Source organism: Peromyscus maniculatus, chromosome 10 (assembly GCF_049852395.1).
Source record: "Peromyscus maniculatus bairdii isolate BWxNUB_F1_BW_parent chromosome 10, HU_Pman_BW_mat_3.1, whole genome shotgun sequence".
In the NCBI taxonomy this organism is placed as follows: domain Eukaryota; kingdom Metazoa; phylum Chordata; class Mammalia; order Rodentia; family Cricetidae; genus Peromyscus; species Peromyscus maniculatus.
The window spans coordinates 49,042,532-49,062,398 of NC_134861.1; the positions used below are offsets into that span (position 1 = coordinate 49,042,532).

The window sequence follows — 19,867 nt, forward strand, 5'->3', positions numbered from 1 at the left end:
GCCTTCTGCATGCTATACACGCATTTGACTACTGAGCTCTATCCCCAGCCCCCTCCCCCCATTGTTAGGAATGAATGTTGGGACTGTAGGTCAGGCTGCTCTAAGAAGGGCCCTCAGCCTGGGCCACCCATGCAATGCCCATGTCTTCCTTACAGTTCTAGGGGCTGAAGTCTGAGGTCAGGGTAGGGGCATGGGCAGCTTTTAGGCAGCTTTCTTCCAGCTTGCATTCCATTGACTTCTCATTAATTACATTTTTACGTGTTGTAAGAGAACAAGCTAGCTCCGGGACTGCTGCTTCTAAGGGAACTAGCCCCATTCCTGGGAGGTCCACCTTCATGATTTGACCACCACTAAGAGACCTCACGTCCAAATGCCGTACAGCAGAGATGAGATTTCATCACACTGCGGACACATGCTTTATATTTAACTTTAAACTTATAACATCCCTGCAGCACTATTTTTATCATTTAGCTGTTGGTGAAATTAATGTTGAGAAAAATCAAGTTCTTTGCCCAGAATTGGAATATAAACATAGATCCGTCTTATACCAGCATTTTAAAAATATTTATCTTTTCGGTATATGGATGTTTTGTCTGCTTGCAAGTCTTCTGTACCGTGTGTGTGGTACCTACGGAGACTGGAGGAGGCCAAAAGAGGGTGTCGGATCCCCTGGGGTGGGGAATCAAACTGCAAGCACCCCCCAGTACTCTTAACTACTGAGTCATCTCTCCAGCCCTAGCAGTATTTTCAGTTTGTACCAATAGCTTACTCTTGGCTGCAGAAGCACAGATGGACGCATAGTTCTTAGAGGACAGAATTAAGCAAACATTTGTCCTCATACTAATTTTGAAAATATTTAGTTTTGACTGTCAAAGAAAATGCAGTTTTTAAGAATATGCTGTGTTAAGCCTCATTTGCAGATCTACCTCTTGTGTTGCTTACAGCACAACCTGACACTCGGAGAGGAATAGCAATTTTGTTTTTATAATACACACATTTGTAGAGTTATATTTACTACTCAGTAGTAAATCAAGGCTTTTTCTCCAAGCTGGATTTTTACAAAATCACTCTTTAATTTGTAATGTGTGTTTTGTGACTTGATAGGATTTAATTCTTTAAAAAAGCCTAAACCCATTGGCTCATATTAAACCCTTTCTAGAGCAAGTTTGTAGTATAAGCAAATAAAACTTCTCTTGTTGTTCTAAGACTTCCCCCAAATACATCAGACTGAAACCCTCTTTTCTCTCCCCGTGGTGGTGCACTAATCCCAGAACTCGGGAAGCAGAGGCAGTCAGATCTTTTTTGATCAGCCTGAGCTACAGAGCCAGTTCCACGACAGTCAGGGCTACACAGAGAAACCTTGTCTCAAAAAGCAAACAAAAATAACCCCACTCTTTTCTCATTTGTTTTCAATTGAAAAGCTTTCTTATGGCCTTTTTTTGCTACATAGAAGGATTTGTTTTAGTATTTGTTATTTGTTTAAAAGTTGATGGTGTTTGGAACTGTATTAACCTCCCACCTTCCTTTCTGTAACAGACTGACAAAGGATTTGACAAAGCTGCTTTTGAAAGTCAGATGTCTGTGATGAGAGGCCAGGTAGGTCCCTGTTTAATACTGTTTGTTAAGAATGCCTGCTTGAGACAGTTATCAACTTTACCCCACTATGACACTGAATGTTGTTATTATTAGTGTGGCTCCTAATGCTGCCTGTAATGCTGAACCCAGATAGCTCAGGTGACATTGGTTTAAGTTCACCACCGTCTCCCTATAAATTAGCTATTTTCCCCTTGGGTGCTGTTTAACCAGTTGTTTGCTCAGCATAACTGCTTGCCTCCTGCCCCTTTAAGCACTCCATGTGGAATCCGGGTTGCACAATGCGTGTGTGCAAACATTCTCCCACTGAACCACGTCCTCAGCCCCACTCGTCCCCATTTTGATGACTATTTTCTGAGTGTCCTACCTTTTTCTTCCTTAGATACACTTGCACAAACATTTCCATACTAGATTCTTCTGCCAGGAGGTAATTTTCCATCTGGAACATACTTGGCTTTTTTAGAGCAGTTACATCAGCAAGGTTGTGTGCTGACTATGAGAGGACCACATGATTTCAGCTCAGTCTTCTTACTCTTTCCCTTACCACTTGGACCTGAGATAAAGGCCCTAGGCCTGTGGGCATGAGCCTGAAGGTCATGCTCACTCACAAGCAATACCATCTGGTTCAGCTGTGTTCCAAAAGGAAGATTTGAGATGATAACTACCTTTAGTGACTCTAAACTAATGTCCTCACCCTAAGAGCATACATTTAATAGAGTATAGCCATTTGCTTCTGTGTTGTGTCAAAGATGAGTCTAGTTTTTCCATTGACTATTGAATTATACACAGTGGTATAATGGTAAATATGAAATCAGATCTAACTAGTAAGATAAAGTTAACATTGCAAAGACCCTTAAGAGCTAGAGTATGAATTACAGCTGGAAGGGATTACAGAAGTTATGAGTTTTAGCATTAAAGAGTTGTGATAGGAGGAAAGAAATCTAAAATCCCTGTGAGGTTTCGTGCTTGTGTGTGTGTTGGTGAGAAACAGGCTCCCTAATGGTAAAATCGTGAAGGGGTGAAGCAGCAGTCTGTGCTTCACAGATGAGCCAGGCCAGGGTACCCAGCTAGGAAGCTGTCATGTGAGTAGAAGGGATAGGGACCCATGCTCATACTTACAGAGTGAGTGGTACCATCCCTTAGGAGATTTGACTGCACTTACAGGTGGAAGGAATCAAGGCACAGTTTGACTTGTTGCTTGAAACAAACTAACTTGACACAGGAATATGGTTCATCTTCTAGACATTTGTCCTAAAGGATGTATATCCTCTGGAGATCTGTCCTAAGTCCTCAATCAGTACCTGAAACCAAGCACTGTAGACAAATAACCTATGACAAAACTTGGTTAGCAGTGACAATGTAAAAAAACGAAGTAATTATAATAATATATTGAAACTTACAAATTCCTTGTTTTTCAGTTTTTCCTTTCAATAATTTCAAATTTATATTGACTGTGACAGGTAACTGAAACTCATAGAGAAAAGGGAACTTCTCTGTATTTATTCTAGGAATGCCATTTTAAATTTAAAATGTTATAAACAGTTGTGTAAGTTTCAGTATAGTTTGAAGTTCACACATCAAAGTTCAGACATGAGAAATTTAAAATAAAACAAAACAAAAAACCCTACCTGCCTGAGAAAGTAATAACATTGAGCTCTGAAGTTAGATAAGACATGCCATGGGTATCTGCTGTCTAGAGTTCATTTATTCATAGCCTCTCATTCCAAAGAAGTTAAGTCATTGCAAAAATAGGTGTGTAGAGCTAGGCATGGTAGTGCACATTTATAATCCCAGTACTCTGGAGGCTGAGGCACAAGGAACCCCAGTTCAAGGTCAGCATGGACTACATAACAGGATCTTGTCTCTAAGAGAGAGAGAGAGAGCAGTGCATGACAGGGTCAAGATCTGAAGAGAGAAAAGAATAAAATAATAGTGTCTTGATTATGAAATTTGATTTGATATACTCTAATTTTATTTTTGAATATGTGTGTGGTTTGTGTATATGTGTATAGGCAGATTTTCCTGTCCCTCCAGCCAGCTCCCAAATAACCACATGGAGACTTATTATTAATTATGAATGCTCAACAGATAGCTTAGGCTTGTTTATAACTAGCTCTTATAATTTTAGCTGGGCAGTGGTGGCGCATGCCTTTAATCCCAGCACTCGGGAGGCAGAGGCAGGCAGATCTCTGTGAGTTTGAGGCCAGCCTGGGCTACAGAGTGAGTTCCAGGACATGCTCCAAAGCTACACAGAGAAACCCTGTCTCGAAAAACCAAAAATAAATAAATAAATAAATAAATAATAATAAATTAACCCATTTCTATTAATTTTACTTTCTGCCTTGTGCCTTTATTACCTTTACTCTGTACTGCTCAAGCTGCTTTCCTGCTTTCTCCATGTCTGGCTGGCGACTCTGCCTTCTTCTTCCCATCGTCCTCTCTGCCCCAAATATCCTGCCTAGCCATTGACCATTTAGCTTTTTATTAAACCAATCACAGTAACATCTTCACACAGTGTAAAAGAATATTACACTAATTTCCCCCTCCTTGTCTAAATAAAAGGAAAGATTTCAGCTCTAAAATACATTAAGAACAATTATCAGGTATTGTTTAGGAAAGGAAAGGTATTAACTTTAACAAGAAACTATATACAATAAGAACACTTGCCGGGTGGTGGTGGTGCACACCTTTAATCCCAGCACTCCGGAGGCAGAGGCAGGCGGATCTCTGTGAGTTCAAGGCCAGCCTGGGCTACCAAGCGAGTTCCAGGAAAGGCACAGAGCTACACAGGGAAACCCTGTCTCGAAGAAAACAAAACAAAACAAAACAAACAAAAAGAACACTTATCAAATAAGAATTAGATTTACAATGCCCAGTCCATTTGTATTTGGCAGATTTAGAGAAAATACTCCATTATCTGTCTTTGCTTGATGAGTCCAAAGCTTTGTACCTAATTTACTTTCTATCATGACTAAAGAAAACTGTAACTATCTAGTCTTTAATCCCATCAAAGATCTAAGAAGGATTTAATATTACCTGAGTAAACAGGAAGTGCAGAGCAAGCAACTTCTAAAACTAAGAAAGGACAGAGACATCTGGCTCCCTGGCCAGTCACCCGAAGGTTCCTCTGCTATGTTGGAGCATCCATCTTCTGCCTACAAGCCTAGAATATCTGCCAGACTTTTCTGTGAACTGGGAATTTTTAAGGATTGTCCTGACTTGTTTTGGCAAAGTTCAGCAGTCGCTTTCCTGTATGTCTTGTAGAATGTCTAGCAGACTTGGTATGAAGCAGGAATTTTGAAAGACTGTCTTGCCTTATCTTGGCAAAATTCAACTGTGTTTTTCCTTTGTGTCCTGCTTGTCCAGTTTGTATAACATACTATCAGCAGTCAAGACAAGAGCAGTTTTTTGCCCAAATGGCTAGTTTTGCCATGTTGAAAGTAAACTCCATATGGGATATCTTTGATGCCCATCATCTTCTCTGAAGTAAACTATTGCTGTTATGAAAAGCCCTGTGTTAACAAAACATTTTAAATGCCATATTCTGTAGGTCTTTGAAGTATTTGAACACCATCTGTCTATCTAAAATACATCTCTGTTTGACCTTGAAAACATACCTAACATGACCACAAGTTTGATTGTTGTAGGTGACTACTAAACTTCATTTCTTTATTATCCTAAATAGTTTCCAATGACTAAAACTTTACATTTTTAAATAAACTGTATAGGTACAATACCTTAAATAAGAATAGAAACATATATAAAGTATAATAAAAATAACTTTAAATTTGTATCAATATATAAAAATTCATACCAATGTAAAATATTTGAGACTAGTAGTTCAAAAGTAGACTCAACAATCCACTGTTTTATCCCATTATTTCTATACTATATCCTCCCTTTTTCTCTTCAGAAAGAGATCCCTGAATCTAATCTCCTTTGTTTAGTTTTTTTTTCTTACCATGACTAATAACAGTTTGTAACCAACCCTCCTAAACAATGAAAAACATCCATAACCCACTGACCAAAACCATCCACCCCGTCTTTTGGGAATGTGGGTGTTGTGTTTTCTAGACTGTTTCCTGTTGTCTGGGGGTGCTGGCATCTTTGGGGGACCCTTCGAAAATTATGATAATGGTCAAGTCCTGGCTAGAATATTCTGTGTATCTCAGCCTGTTCTGCAAGCATAATTCTGAGGAAACTGCAACATAAAAGCATTCTGAGAGGCTGGATGTGAGCCACTTGTTTTCACTGGTGTCTGGTCCCCTTGTGAAAACACAAACTTACAAAGGTAACATCCATATATGCATTAATACAAGTATGGGCTGTGCATTTTACATAGGCCAGCCAAAGATGATTTTTTGTTTTGTGTTTGAGCAGGTGAAAATATATGTTACTTGTCTTGTAGTTATTTTAGGTTTATTTCTTTATGTCTGTAGCTAGGATTTTCAGGGAGTCTTCCCTGATCAAATCTGATCTCCATCAACCTTGATCAAATCCACAGCGTTTTGTTTCCTGTGGAAACAAAAACATAACCTCTTCCCCAATGTAACATATTTTTTGACATACATTTTGAAGTTAAGACATTTTAAAATTATATAGGTTGTTTAGTAATTTTTATATTCCAATTTCAGCAGCTATTGTTCGCTCATCAACAATCAAAAATTTGAAGTCAATACAACAAACACTGTATAGGACCCAGATTCTCTGTGTACTTTCTATTTTTATGTGGCTTTTCTTTTTTGTATTATTTGTAAATGACTTACTTTTTTCTATGACTGACTGTACACATTTTCTTTTCTTTCTTAAGCCTATGCACATTTTTAAACACACTGTAACCTGCTTAGAGGTTTTCTTCCATCTGAACCTGCTTTACTGTGTATCTGTAACCTTTTCTGTCTGTATGAGCAAAATCTTACACTGCCATGCATCTTAGCTCATGGCATGCTGGCCTAACTAGCTCTTATAACTTAAATTAACCCATTTCTATTAATTTTCTTTCTGCCTCATGGCTTTATTACCTTTACTCTGTAATGCCCATGCTATTTGTCTTCTTTGCTCTGTGCCTGGCTGGTGACTCCACCTTCTTCTTCCCAGCATTCTCTCTGCCCTGAAAATCCTGCCTAGCTATTGGCTGCTTAGTTTTGCTTTTTGTTTTTGTTTTTGTTTTTGTTTTTGTTTGGTTTTTTGAGACAGGGTTTCTCTGTGTAGCTTTGTGCCTTTCCTGGATCTTGCTCTGTAGACCAGGCTGGCCTTGAACTCACAGAGATCCGCCTGGCTCTGCCTCCTGAGTGCTGGTATTAAAGGCATGCGCCACCACTGCCCGGCTTAGTTTTTTATTAAACCAATCACAGTGACATATTTTCACACAGTGTAAAGGAATATTCCACAACGTGTGTTGGTGTGTGTGCATCTTGAGATAGACAACAGATATCTGCCCTGGTTGCTTTCCTCCTTCCATATTGAGGTGGTCTTCCCATTAGCTTGCTCTGGGGACCACCTATCTCCTACCCTGCTTGTATGTGGACTCTGGGAATACAGACTATCTGGTTCCCATGTTTTTGTGGCAAGTGCTTTAGCCAGTGAGCCATCTCCCAGACTCCGGTTTCCTAGTTTTAATTTGATTTTGAACTTTCTGATAGCCAAAAAGCATAATGTATCTTGACCATGGGCCTGGTCATTTTTTTTTTTTTTTTTAACTGTCCTGAAAAGGAGTTATCCTAGCTAGGCATGGTAGTACATGCCTTTGATCCCAGCACTGGGGAGGCAGGCAGATCTCTGTGAGTTCAAGGCCAACCTGGTCAGCAGAGTGAGTTTGGTTTTTGTGTTTTTGAAAGTCTTTCTATGTAGCCCTGACTTCTCTTTTGGTTTTTCAAGACAGGGTTTCTCTTTGTAGCTTTGTGCCTTTCCTGGATCTTGCTCTGTAGACCAGGCTGGCCTTGAACTCACAAAGATCCACCTGGCTCTGCCTCCCAAGTGCTAGGATTAAAGACGTGCGCCACCACCGCCTAGCTTCATTATTTACACCAGACTAGCCCTGAACCTATGGGAGATCAACTTGCCTCTGCCTCCATGAACTATTACAATTGTATCTATAATGCCAGACATGGTCACACACACCTTTACTCCCAGCATTTGGGAGGCAGAGGCAGGTAGATCTCTGAGTTGGAGGCCAGCCTGGTCTACATAGCTGAGTTCCAGGACAGCCAGGGCTACATAAAGAATGAAAGGAAAAAAAATTATAGCAGGCACAGTGACAAACACCTTTAGTTCTAGCATTCAGAAGGCAGAGGCAGGAGGAAGACTTTCCAAATTGGAAGCCAGCCTGATCTACATAGCAAGTTGTAAGACAGCCAGAGTGAGACACTGTCTCCCCTCCCCAAATATATGAATAAAAACTAGAATTAAGGGTGGTTTTGGTGTATGCCTTTAATCCCAGCACTCGGGAGGCAGAGGCAGGCGGATCTCTGTGAGTTTGAGGCCAGCCTGGTCTACAGAGTGAGTTCCAGGAAAGGCACCAAAACTACACAGAGAAACCCTGTCTTGAAAACCCAAAAAATAAAGTAAAATAAAAAATAAAAAAATAAAAAACGAGAATTTGCTATTAGCTATGAATTGAGGTTCATAAACTTACTTAAATGCCCCAAAGTAGAGATCCTAAGGTATCTTTGAATGAGCACAGACCATGTGTATGTATCTATAAAAACAATAAAAATAAAAAACAAAAAACTGTGTGTGTGTGTGTGTGTGTGTGTGTGTGTGTGTGTGTGTGTGTGTGTGTGTAACTTTCCCTGGTTTTGTTTTTCCTATTTGAAAGGCTTTTACAATTTTATTTTCAATGGATGACTTCTTGATTCTTTCATCTACTTTGGGCCTGCTTCATGTTTCCCCTTCTACTGCACAGTTAGTGTTTACTGACTTGTCCCCTGCTAACATGAAGGCAGATATCATGGGTGTTTATTTTAGTAGTCATGTTTCTAGCATGTGCTGATATTTTATTTGTGCTGAAATGTGATATTTTATTTGTATGTTAATAAATAAAATTTTCCTAGAGATCAGAGGTCATAGTCAACCATAAACTAAAGTCAGGTAGTGGTAGCACACACCCTTAATCTGATCACATGGCATTTAAGTTCTCTATCAGTAGAATGTTGTATAAGCCTTTTGATCTCTTTAGTCTCTGATGTCACTGCTGTCGGACATTGGCACGTTCTGCAGTTGGTAAAGGATGTTTATGTTCTAACCTTGTGCACCCATGTGTGTTTGAATGTACATACATGTGGTACATACGTATAGCACTTACTCCAGATTGAGGAGAGTCTCTCTCTTCCCACAGATCTTAAACCTCACTCAGGCACTGAGAGATGGGAAGAGTCCTGTGCAGCTGGTGCAGATGCCGGGTGTGATCGTGGAGCGCAGTAAAAGCGGCGGCCAAGGGCGGGTTGTACACCTAGGCAGCTCCTTCACCCAGACCGTCCACTGCAGGAAGCCATTCTTTTCTTCCTGGTAGCAGATGTAAGGGGAACAACTGTGTGGTGTTACTCTTCTGATAAAATATTACACTGATGTAAACCTGCTGCTGAGAGCACCAGTTGCCAAAACCTCAAATAATTCAAGTCTTTAAATATAGACAAAATAATACTATATTTTGAATGTAATCAAAAGTTTACGATTTTTTCTCCAAATATTAAATTTCTATTTCAGGGAAGAAGTGATATATCTCTTATACTGTATTTTTATAGAAAATTTGTACTTCATGTTGTTATTACTTTAAAAAGTAATGTCGTGGTTTACACATGCTAGCATGACTATAATTGTTTTCTAGAATTTCAACTAGAAAAGAAAGGTTGACTTTGGATGCTGTAACTTTTTATATATTTTTTAAACATGAGAAGAATCTTTTTGCATTCATTCCAAAAGACCTTTGAAGGCGGCCAAGCCAGAAACTGCTCTTGTAGACTCTGCACAGAGTCGCCAGTGAGAAAACAGGGAGACTAAATAAAGCTCCACTTGAAAGCTGCTGGTTTAAAACTGGAAGAAGGGCCCAAACGCGGGCACTACTGGGGACCTGGAGGGTAAATGCTGCCCAAGTGACAGATGACCATTATTTTTGTACTTTGATAGCTTTGTTGTTGCGCTCTTCTGTTTTAATGGGGGAGGAAAATCTAAAGACATCTCCCCTCCTTTTTATAAAAAGGAGATAACCGAGAGCTAAATGGAATAATGTGAAATTAAGGTAGAGCTCCAGTATTTTAAAATTACAACATTGCTTTAAAAATCCCCTTTTGTTTCTCATATGGGATCATTTGAAAATTAGTACTTCAAAATACTAATCTTAACCATTTAGTACGTCGGTTAGTGTTGAACATCACTGCAAAGTAAACCATACATACCCTGAAGTGTATACTGAATTTCAGCTGGGGTCAAGGGTCAGAAAGCCTTGGAAACAGTAGACCCACTCTGAATCGGAAGGGAACGTAACTCAGACCATCCACATGGATTTTAAACATTCGTTCTTTGTTGCATGGTGAGCATCTGTATGCTCTTTGGAATTTGTTTAGTCACCAAGGCATGTAAGTGGGAATGAGCCCAAAGGGGAAATGTGACTGCAGAGAAGAGAACACTGATGTCTTGCTTCAGGCTCAAACCCTTTCATTTGTAAATGTGTTGTCTTAGGATTTTGTAATGAGTTATTCTTGAGAGTGTCTCCAGGTGGTGACATTAAGGTGGGCAGACTCGCAGTCTCCTGTCACATCTGTGCCTGAGTCTCAGCGATGTAATGAGTGAGCACACTGCCCTAGTGCTCAGTTGGAAACCTGTGTCCTCCTACCTCTTCTGACCTTCCATTAGCTCAGGTTGGAGATAATGGAAGCTTGAGTGGAATATCAAATTATACCACCACCTGTTGGCAGATACTAGTCATTAAAATGTGCCTTTCTAAGATGTCTTCTGCAAGAGAGGGCATAGTTGCCTTTGCTGTAGTATGGCTTTCACAAAAAGATTTTTTTTCAGTATTTTGAGAATTGCTTTATTAATTTTTATAACAAGGAACTTGGTAAATTGCTACTGTTCTATAGTCTAAAATTAAAATTGTTCAAGAATATTTTTAACTGTCTGACCGTGGTAGAATAGTTGAGATATTTAAAGATTACAAGTGAAAGTACTTAGGCTGTGTTTTGTAAACATTCATGAACTTAATTGTTATTTAAATATTGTGGGATTTTTTAATGAGTATATTTATATTGTCAAAAATGATAAGCAAAAGGAATAAAAATCATTGTCTTGAGGCTACATTGCTCCTGTGTATTAAATTTCTAGAATGCTTATAGCTATGTTAATAAACTGGCATATCTATCAGTTACCTTTGTGTTGCTGTGGTCACACACCTGACAAGAAGTAATTGTGAAAAGGCTTGTTTTGACTTACAGAACCCTGTGTCCCCAGTGCCGAAATTCAAGGGTGTGCCGCCACCACCTTCTGTTCCTCTGGAACATTACTCGGTGCTCTTAACCACTGAGCCACCTCTCTCCTCTCTCTTTTTTTACTTTCATCATGCTGTTTAATCTAGCACATGGTCTAGAGAGGCTTGTAGCAAGAGTACAAATACTTGTCCAGCAGGTCTCCTAGAGACTCTTTCATCCATTGCTCTGTTTGGCCGCTAGCCTCTTGTCTCTTCAGCAATGGTGAGGCGGATTCCTTTTCCTCGGGGAAGAGAAATCCATGGTTTGTGGTCGTTCCACAGTGTTCAGTCCATCATTGTGGGGAAGGTATGGAAGCAAGAAAGTGAGGCACCTGGTGACACTGTACCACAGTAAAGAGGTAGAGACCGGACAGGAAGGGGCTGAGTTAAAAAAACTCAAGGCTTGTCCAAGTGACCATCCTTGAGACCCACCCCTGATTGGGGGTAAAGTATGGGAACATGTGAGCCCGTGGGGGAACACTGTCATAAAATCACAACAGTGCACTTTGCTTCCTGCTTTGGATCTTCTCATGTGGTGCTGAGAAGTGCTGAGGGTGGAACCCAGGGCCTTTCACATGCTAGACTGGACCACTGAACTACATATTGAGAAGCATTACTTGTCATATTAGTTATAGAGTTTAACCCTTTTTATGCCAAAAGGTAGAGGTAGGGGTATGTGTGTGTGTGACTGAAACTTCTAAATTTGAGACATGTTCATGAAAATGATATGATTGATAAGATTCTTTTTAAGTTAGAGAACTGTGCTAGTAAATAAAACTTGACTGAAAACAGAACGTGCTGTGATGAGGTTACGTCTTCAGGGTCTGTAGCAACAGGTGACAGACAAGCAGCTTGAAGGTTTTATAGAGCCAGCTGCCTTCCCTAGGCTGCTTGAGCAGCTGTCCAGATAGGAACAGACATGCTTAGTACTAGCCTACCTTTCCATCCTCTTTGCAGTTAGTGTGGGACATGTGGTTCAGTTCTGGCCAGTAAGACAGAGAGCCATCCATAAATTCCAGAGCCAGCAATGAAGCTCCATGATGGAGTTTTGTCTCCATTTGGTTGTGAACAGGAACTTGGCTAAGTGGAAGTAGCCTGGGCACGACATTTCTGCTGGAGGAAGGCCACCCAGAAAGTTGATTGGTGGCATGAGACTGTCACCAGGGTAAACACGAAAGACTGGTCACTATAATTGCAAATTTAATCATCACTGTAATATAGACTGTCTTGTCCTGAGCGTTATCATGTAAAAAGAAGATGATACATCACTTTAAAGTTTAGAAAATGCTCAGAGAGGCAAGATGGAAGCAGCAGCGGTGGCTTTTTAATCTCTCTGAGTCGTCACGTAGCAACCAGGAAAGCAAAGCTGTGATAGAGTATCCCCGAATCCTGGCGTGGGAGTAGTTTCTGTCCGGTCCATCAGCAATGTCACGTGGAAACAGCTGTGGAGAAGCAGCAGCAGAGAGAAGGTAACAGAAACTTGATGATGGGGGAGGTTCAGTAACCAGTCAGTCAGGAAAGGCTCGCCTGGCCTTCAGTCTTGGCAGTTAGCAGAAGGAGCTCAGAAAAGTGGTCCTGGGATGGCTGGATAACTGTGAGGGATTGCACTGGACAGAACCATCTCTGCAAGCAAGGCCTGGCAGGTAGAGAAAAGGATCTGGTACTGATGAGAGAGGTTGCCGAATGAGCCCAAATTCACATTGACAAAGGAAGCATCGTGGTGAGCAGAGGAGAGAGCCTGAAACTCTGAAGCTAAGGCATAGTCCTGGCCCACACTAACCCCCACCCCCCACCCACCCCCGCCCAGGAAAGGAAGCTTGAAAAAAAAGAAAGGAAAACTGACCCCAGTTATACATGACTACAACTTCCAACATGGTCTCAAAAGCACAAAGTAACAGTCTTAAAACAATGAGAACTTCACAGAAACTGACCAGTGAAGCGGAGAAAACAGTAATCTGGTTTTTGTTTGTTGTTGTGTTTTTTTTTCTGTTTTTCGAGACAGGGTTTCTCTATGTAACTTTGGTGCCTGTCCTGGATCACGCTCTGTAGACCAGGCTGGCTTCGAACTCACAGAGGTCCGCCTGGCTCTGCCTCCCAAGTGCTGGGATCAAAGGTGTGCGCCACCACCGCCGCCGCCGCCGCCGCCGCCGCCGCCGCCGCCGCCGCCGCCGCCGCCGCCGCCGCCGCCGCCGCCGCCGCCGCCGCCGCCGCCGCCGCCACCACCACCACCACCACCACCACCACCGCCCGGCCAGTAATCTGGTTTTTTAGGAGTGTGTTGCCATGCTGCCCCGTTTGTCTCTGCCTTGTGCGCTCAGTGATCTGGTGAGTCTCCCCAGGTGGGCACACCGCCTCACAGGTGGACACACTGCCTCACAGGTGGACACACCGCCACGCCTCGTTCAACCTAACATTTAAAAACATGCTGCAGGAGGAGTTTTCAGAAGCAAAGACAGAACAACGTCACATTAAAATCAGATCTAAAGGAAGTGGGTAAGCCATAGAGGCAAGCTCTTAGTACATGAGAGCTGACAGAGCTCAGAGGAAACACTGCAGATAAAAACGTGTCTCCGAAACGAAGTAGAACAAAACCAGACAACACAGAAGACCAGAGCAGAAACATGACAATAAGTGTTGGAGAGCCTGACCCACAGAGAAGGACATCGAGTACCAAGGAAAAGGTGTAAAGATAAGAAACACAACAACTTGAAGATGACTTCATTATGTAGAAAAATGCAAAATCTACATAGTTAACTAGTAGGATTAAAAATGAATTTTAAATTAAGTAGTTTTGAAGATCAATTAAAAAAAATTAACTGGGCAGGGGTGGTACACACCTTTAATCCCAGCAATCAGGAGGTAGAGGCAAGCAGATCTCTTGAGTTCAAGACCAGCCTGGTCTACAGAGTGAGTTCCAGGACAGCGAGGCCTATTAAACTGTTAAACAGAGAAAATGTCTTGAAAAAACAACAAAACAAAAAGAAAAATTCCAATAGCACTACTTGTCAATAGCATCAAAACACATTAAATCTTAGGTCCAAACTGAAGATACATTGGATTTCCACACTGGGCTATGAAAGAGCTGAAAATAAGGATTTAGGGGTTGATTGTAGCTCAGTGCTAGAGCTTTGCCTGACATGATCAAGGCTCTAGATTCAGTTCCTAGTATCACACAAAATAAGATGTATTCACATGAACAGAGGGCTTATACTTGAAAATATTAAAGGCTACTTCTCAAATTTATCGACTGAACACAAAATACTGAGAAATTTTGGTTAACACTGAACAGGAAGTTCTGAAGTACATATGAAAATGTTTTGGCCAAAATAACTAGAAAAGAACGGTTGGAGGAAGTATTTTATTGGGTCTCAAAACTAAAAGCTATTACCAGGCAGTGTGGTACCGATAGACAGATTGTTATTCTCGGAGAATTCAAAAGGAAACCCTAGCCCTGTGGTAAACTGATTTTTAACAAAGATACCGAAGTATCTCAGAGGGAAAGAGCCTTTTCAATAAAGGATACATACAGTAATAGCCAGATAACAGACAGGCACACACAGCATCCAGATGCCCTTCGCCTCCTGTATAGACCCACAAGAGTTTGCAAATGCACAGAGAAACATTCCTGCAATCCCAATCTTGCAAAGCCAAAGGCAGGGGGATCACAAGTTCAAAGTGGCCAGTTTGGGCTTTGTACTGGGACTTCCTCACCACCAATAAGAGAACTGAAAGTTCTAGAAGCAAATAGGTGGTCTTGTTGACCATCTTAGGGTTTCTATTGCAGTGATAAAACACCATGACCAAACACAGCTTAGGGAGGGAAGGGCTTATTTCATTTCACATTCCAGTTCATCACTGAAGGCAGTCAGGGCAGGAATGCATCTTGTGTTTAAGATTTTGGTTACTGCATATAAGGAATTATGTGTACCAGTAGATTCCTTGGAGTGACAAAACATAGCAAAGCTATTGTAAACTTATTCTCTTAACCCAACAACACAGTTAACCTGGGATTTTGAAAAGAAAAGGCCCCTGTGGTCACAGGGAAGAGATGATCCAGAAGTGATCCCTTGAGGGAAGATGTGATGTCTCAAAAGATTCCTGGTGCCTGCGTCTGGTCTATTAAAAAAAAAAAAAAAAAAAAAAAAAAAAGTAGTCCAGCAGTTGAGGTGACTGGGGCTCCTGGGAGTCCTCTTGCTGGTCTTTGAGATCTGAACATCGAGAGCACATGATTTCAATAAGTAGCAGCTAATCCCTGTAAGCGAAGAGATGTTTCTTTTTCCTTGGACTCCTGCAAGCAGGAGTCGCACTTGAAGGCTTCAGAAGCTCCAGACAGTAGCAGCAAAGAACTGGCAGCCTCCCCAGCCTCAGGGGTGAGAGGGTTATGTAAACATCCCCGGAACAGGGCCTAGGAAACTGGTCTAACCAGATGGTAGGTGCCTGATGCCACTGGGGTGAATAACACTGCCTTTCATCTCAGTGTGGTTTGGGGAACCTTCTGTAGTAGTGGAAATGGGGAAGCGCTTTGAAACCACATGCTGTTTCAGGCCAGAGTGGCAACTGCCTAGCTTGGTTACTAAACAGTTTAGCATCTGGCCGCCCTTGCTCTCTGCTACCTTTGAGGAGATGGGAGTGCATACTGTCCCAGATCTCTAACTTAAAATGCCATTATCTTCCTGGGACAGCTTCTGCTTCACTTGTGTGCACAGCAGGTATTACGACCCCAATGTCAAATCTCAAAGGCCTGCAGCGCAGGCTGAGTTGTCAGCTTTGGTGCAGAAATTTGGTGTAAGCCCTGGAGGACTGCCAAGGAAAAGGCCTCTGACTGAGCAATGAAGCTAAAAAGACTGCGGTGGAAACTGCGCAGTGAGGCCGGGGAGTTTGGGTTGACAGTGCACGTGTTGGCGTGTGGATTGTCAATGTACATGGATTGGGGAAAACTCACTTTGACTTACCTGTTCTGAGTGCTGCCTGGTATCGATCTTGTATTTTCCCAGGTGCTATGCTCAAGTTTTCCAGGCTGCACAGGACACTACCTATTGATCCTTCTTCCCTGCTGTGTCCCCGGTCAGCTGAACATTATGGCAGAGTTGAAAGCCTCGGTACTTCTCAGTTTCTGTTGCGTTCTGCCAGGAGCAGACACAGCAGAAGAAAGAGACGAGGACCAAAGGGGAGGGGAGGTGGGGATCTTCACCCTCCAGCCTCAGCAGACCGCTTTGGAGAGTATACACATTTTAGCAATACTCGTTTGTGTGCCTGTGTGTCCTCACACTTTTTTTTTTTTATAACCCAAAGCTTCTGCCCTGGTGGCTTGTCATGGTTTCCTGAGCCCTATGGAAGACCTTATATCTTGTAGGATAAATTCTTCTCTTTTGTTTTGTCATGGGGGTTTGGGGGAGGCAGCCAGAGAAGACCTCTCAGACACAATTTATTGTCAATTGAAAGTCTTTATTCCAGCTGGCTGGGATTACACTCAAGTATTCAGGACCCAAGTGTAGCACTGGGTGTTTAGGTAACGGGCTTTTAAAGGCAAAACCTCATCTTGTTATCTTGAGTAGCAGTTGTAGAGGAAGGTTTTGCACAAGCAAGCAGTTTAACAGAAGCTATGATATGCAGTTAGCTGGAGAGGAGGGTTTTGCATAAGCAGGCAGTTAAACAGAAGCCAAGATAAAGTTAGCTGGTCACCTTGACCTCTGCTTCCTAGAAAGGAGTTGGGTAATTTTCCAAGGGGCTTTCCATCAAGGAAGTCAAATTCTAGTCAAACCTAAAATGGTCTCAGCAAGAATACAAGATGGAGTGTTTCACAAATCCTAAATGGTCTTATAATAAAATCTGGGAGCCAGATATCAGGATGAAAGCTGAAAGATCAGAGAAGCAGAGCAAGCCACAGCCACCACCTCTTACCTCACCAACTCCTTAACCTGAATGAACAAGTTCCTGTCTCCTCCCACCTTATATTCCTTTCTCTGCCCAGCCATATCACTTCCTGTTTCAACCTTCCTAGTGCTAAGATTAAAGGCATGTGCCACCACTGCCTGGTTCTGTTTCTCTTTTAGACTGGATTACTCCCATGTAGCCCAGTGTGGCCTTGAACTTACAGAAACCCAAATGGATCTCTGCCTCCTGAGTGCTAGGATTAAAGATGTGTGCCACCACTGCCTGACCTCTGTGACTAACTGTGGCTGTCTCTGTTCTCTGATCTTCAGGCAAGTTTTATTTCTTAGATCACAAACAATATTACCACAATGGAGGAATCTCTGCATTGTCTTAGCCTGTTACAGTTTCCAGAAACTGTTGTCTTCCTTGGCTCTATGTGATGGCTAATTTGTGTTTTAAATTTAAATGACTGTGCTTAAGAGATCTATAAAACAAAAATGCCCCACTTGCCGAAGGACAGATAACTTCCTGGAAAGCTGGGTGCTGTTCATTTAAGATAACAAGTTCAGTGTTTTCACTTCTGTAAGAAAGCATGGTTGTACCGATCTCACAGGATGTGTGCTTGATCACACATAGGCAGGAGGTACATAGGAAGTATGTCAGGATGTGTGCTTGCCCCTGATTAAGTGAAAGTTCAAAGGATATAGCTTTGTGTTAGGGGATGCCGTTCTGTGCACTATAAATGTTGTTCCCATTGGTTAATAAATAAGCTGCTTTGGCCTATGGCAAGGCAGCTTAGAAGCAGGTGGTAAATATAAGCAGATAGAGAGAAGAAAGGAGAGGAGAGAGAGAGAGATGCCAGCCACCACTGAAGGAGCAGCAAGATGCCAGTAGACCGGTAATGCCACGGCCACATGGCAACTTATAGATTAATAGAAATGGGTTAAATTACAAGAGCTAACTAGCAAGAAGCCTGCCATAGGCCATACAGTTTGTAAATAATATTAAGCCTCTGTGTGTTTACTTGGAACCAAGTGGTTGTGGGACATGGGTGAGAGAGATACAGCTGGACTGTGGGCTGGGCAGGACACAGGAAATCTTCAACTACAGCCTTCCGGGTTTTTCTTTTCTTTCCTTCTTTTCTTTCCTTCTTTCTCTTCTCCTCTCTTTCTTTCTCTCTCTCCCCTTCCTTTCCTCTCTCCCTCCTTCCTTCCTTCCCTTTTCTTTTCTTTTTTTTTTTTTTGGATTTTTTTTCTAGACAGGGTTTTTCTGTGTAGCCCTGGCTGTCCTGGAACTCACTATGTAGACCAGGCTGGCCTCAAACTCAGAGATCCACCTGCCTCTGCCTCTTGAGTGGTGGGTGCCACCACCACCTGACTCAGGTTTGTTTGTATAAGACCTTGACTAATGTAATTTGGTACTATACTCTGGGACTCCTGATTATGGACCTGGCCAGTATCCATGGTCCTGGCCCATATTTAATAAAGCTTGCTTCATACTTGGCTCAAAAGTAGTGGTAGTGGTCTTATTCTCGCCCAGTGGGATTAACATCTGTAAAATGGGAAGGAAATGGCACTGATCAATCAGGCTTCTTGGTGATTTAGCTTAACTTTACCCACAATTTAGAAAACAGCCCCTCTATGAAACCTCCCTTGCCGGGCGGTGGTGGTGCACACCTTTAATCCAAGCACCTGGGAGGCAGAGGCAGGCGGATCTCTGAGTTCGAGGCCAGCCTCGGCTACAGAGTGAGCTCCAGGAAAGGCACAGAACTACACAGAGAAACCTTGTCTTGAAAAAACAAAAACAAAACAAAACAAACAAAAAAAAAAAGACGCCGATTCCTGAAGCCTTCCTCAATACCCCACTTGAGTGTGTCTTCTGATTCTGGCTCGGATCCTACGTGCTACAGAGGTGATGCCATTTGATTCTTACTTTTCTCAGAAGAGCTATGTGTTGTTATCCCACATACGCCCAGAAAAGTTCAGAAGAGCTAGAATACTTGCATAGAGTTTATATAATTTATAATTTATATGTGGGAGATCAGGATGCAGATTGAGGTCCCTCTGACTCAGCCCCACCATGTCTCCTGCCTGAATTGCCCTGGGTTGGCTCTCAGGTTCCTAGCCCTGGGGGTACCTTTTCATAAGACGCTTTGCAAACCTGCTTGACTCCTTTGAAATGAAATCCATAGTTACTGTAGAACAGTATATTTGAAACAATTTTCTCTTTTCTTTTCTCTTCCTCCTCCTCCTCCTTTTAAGCAAGGTCTTATGTAGCCTGGGTTGGCTTTGAATTCAATATGTAGCAGAGGATGGCCATGAACTCTTGATTCTCCTACTTCTTCCTCCAGAATGCTGGAGTCACATGCTTATGCTGCCATGCCCAGGCTTTTTTGTGTGGGGAGGGTTGAACTTAGGACTTTGTGCATGTCAGGCAAGCATTCTACCAACTGAGCTGCAGTCTCAGCTTCTAAACACCTAATTCAGGTAATAATTCAGTGAATGGAAAGACAGCTACTTCTAATACAAGCCCAAGATTCTCTCACTGTCACCCTCATTCTGGGGGTGTCTGGGCTCAGAGGCCTTTTGAAATGCTGAGTCTAGTTAGTTTCTGCTAATATCAGCCACATATTCCTTCAAGGGCCATCTGGGCAGGGAAGGGTTAACTCAGAACAAACAAAGCATTAACTGTGTGCATGTTGTGCTAGTGATAACACGCTTTACTGATTTCATTTTACAATATGGAGTACAAGTATGTCTCTATGATATACAATATGAAAGCATACTTATTTGTCTCTCCTGTCCCCTATCAGTTCCCTGACTCAAAACAGAGGATTCCAAGTTCAAACCACCTCTGTCTCTACATGGCCTTTATCTCTATAATCTCCATGTTACCCTCCAATGTCCTCTTCTAGGTGTACTGTCTTAGGTATTTTTCTAT

General features: G+C 42.0%; 1 protein-coding gene across 4 annotated transcripts in view; it reads left to right on the plus strand.

Annotated features, from left to right (window-relative positions):
- Positions 1-10,884, plus strand: part of Pi4k2b (phosphatidylinositol 4-kinase type 2 beta) — a 35,898-nt gene extending 25,014 nt beyond the window's left edge. For all 4 annotated transcript variants that reach the window (XM_042285994.2, XM_076546294.1, XM_006976089.4 and 1 more), the window contains 2 exons: positions 1,537-1,596; positions 8,930-10,884. In XM_042285994.2, the coding sequence (XP_042141928.1) occupies positions 1,537-1,596; positions 8,930-9,103 (234 nt within the window). In that variant the 3' untranslated portion in view covers positions 9,104-10,884. The remainder of the gene's footprint in view (positions 1-1,536; positions 1,597-8,929) is intronic.
- Positions 10,885-19,867: the final 8,983 nt, after the last annotated feature.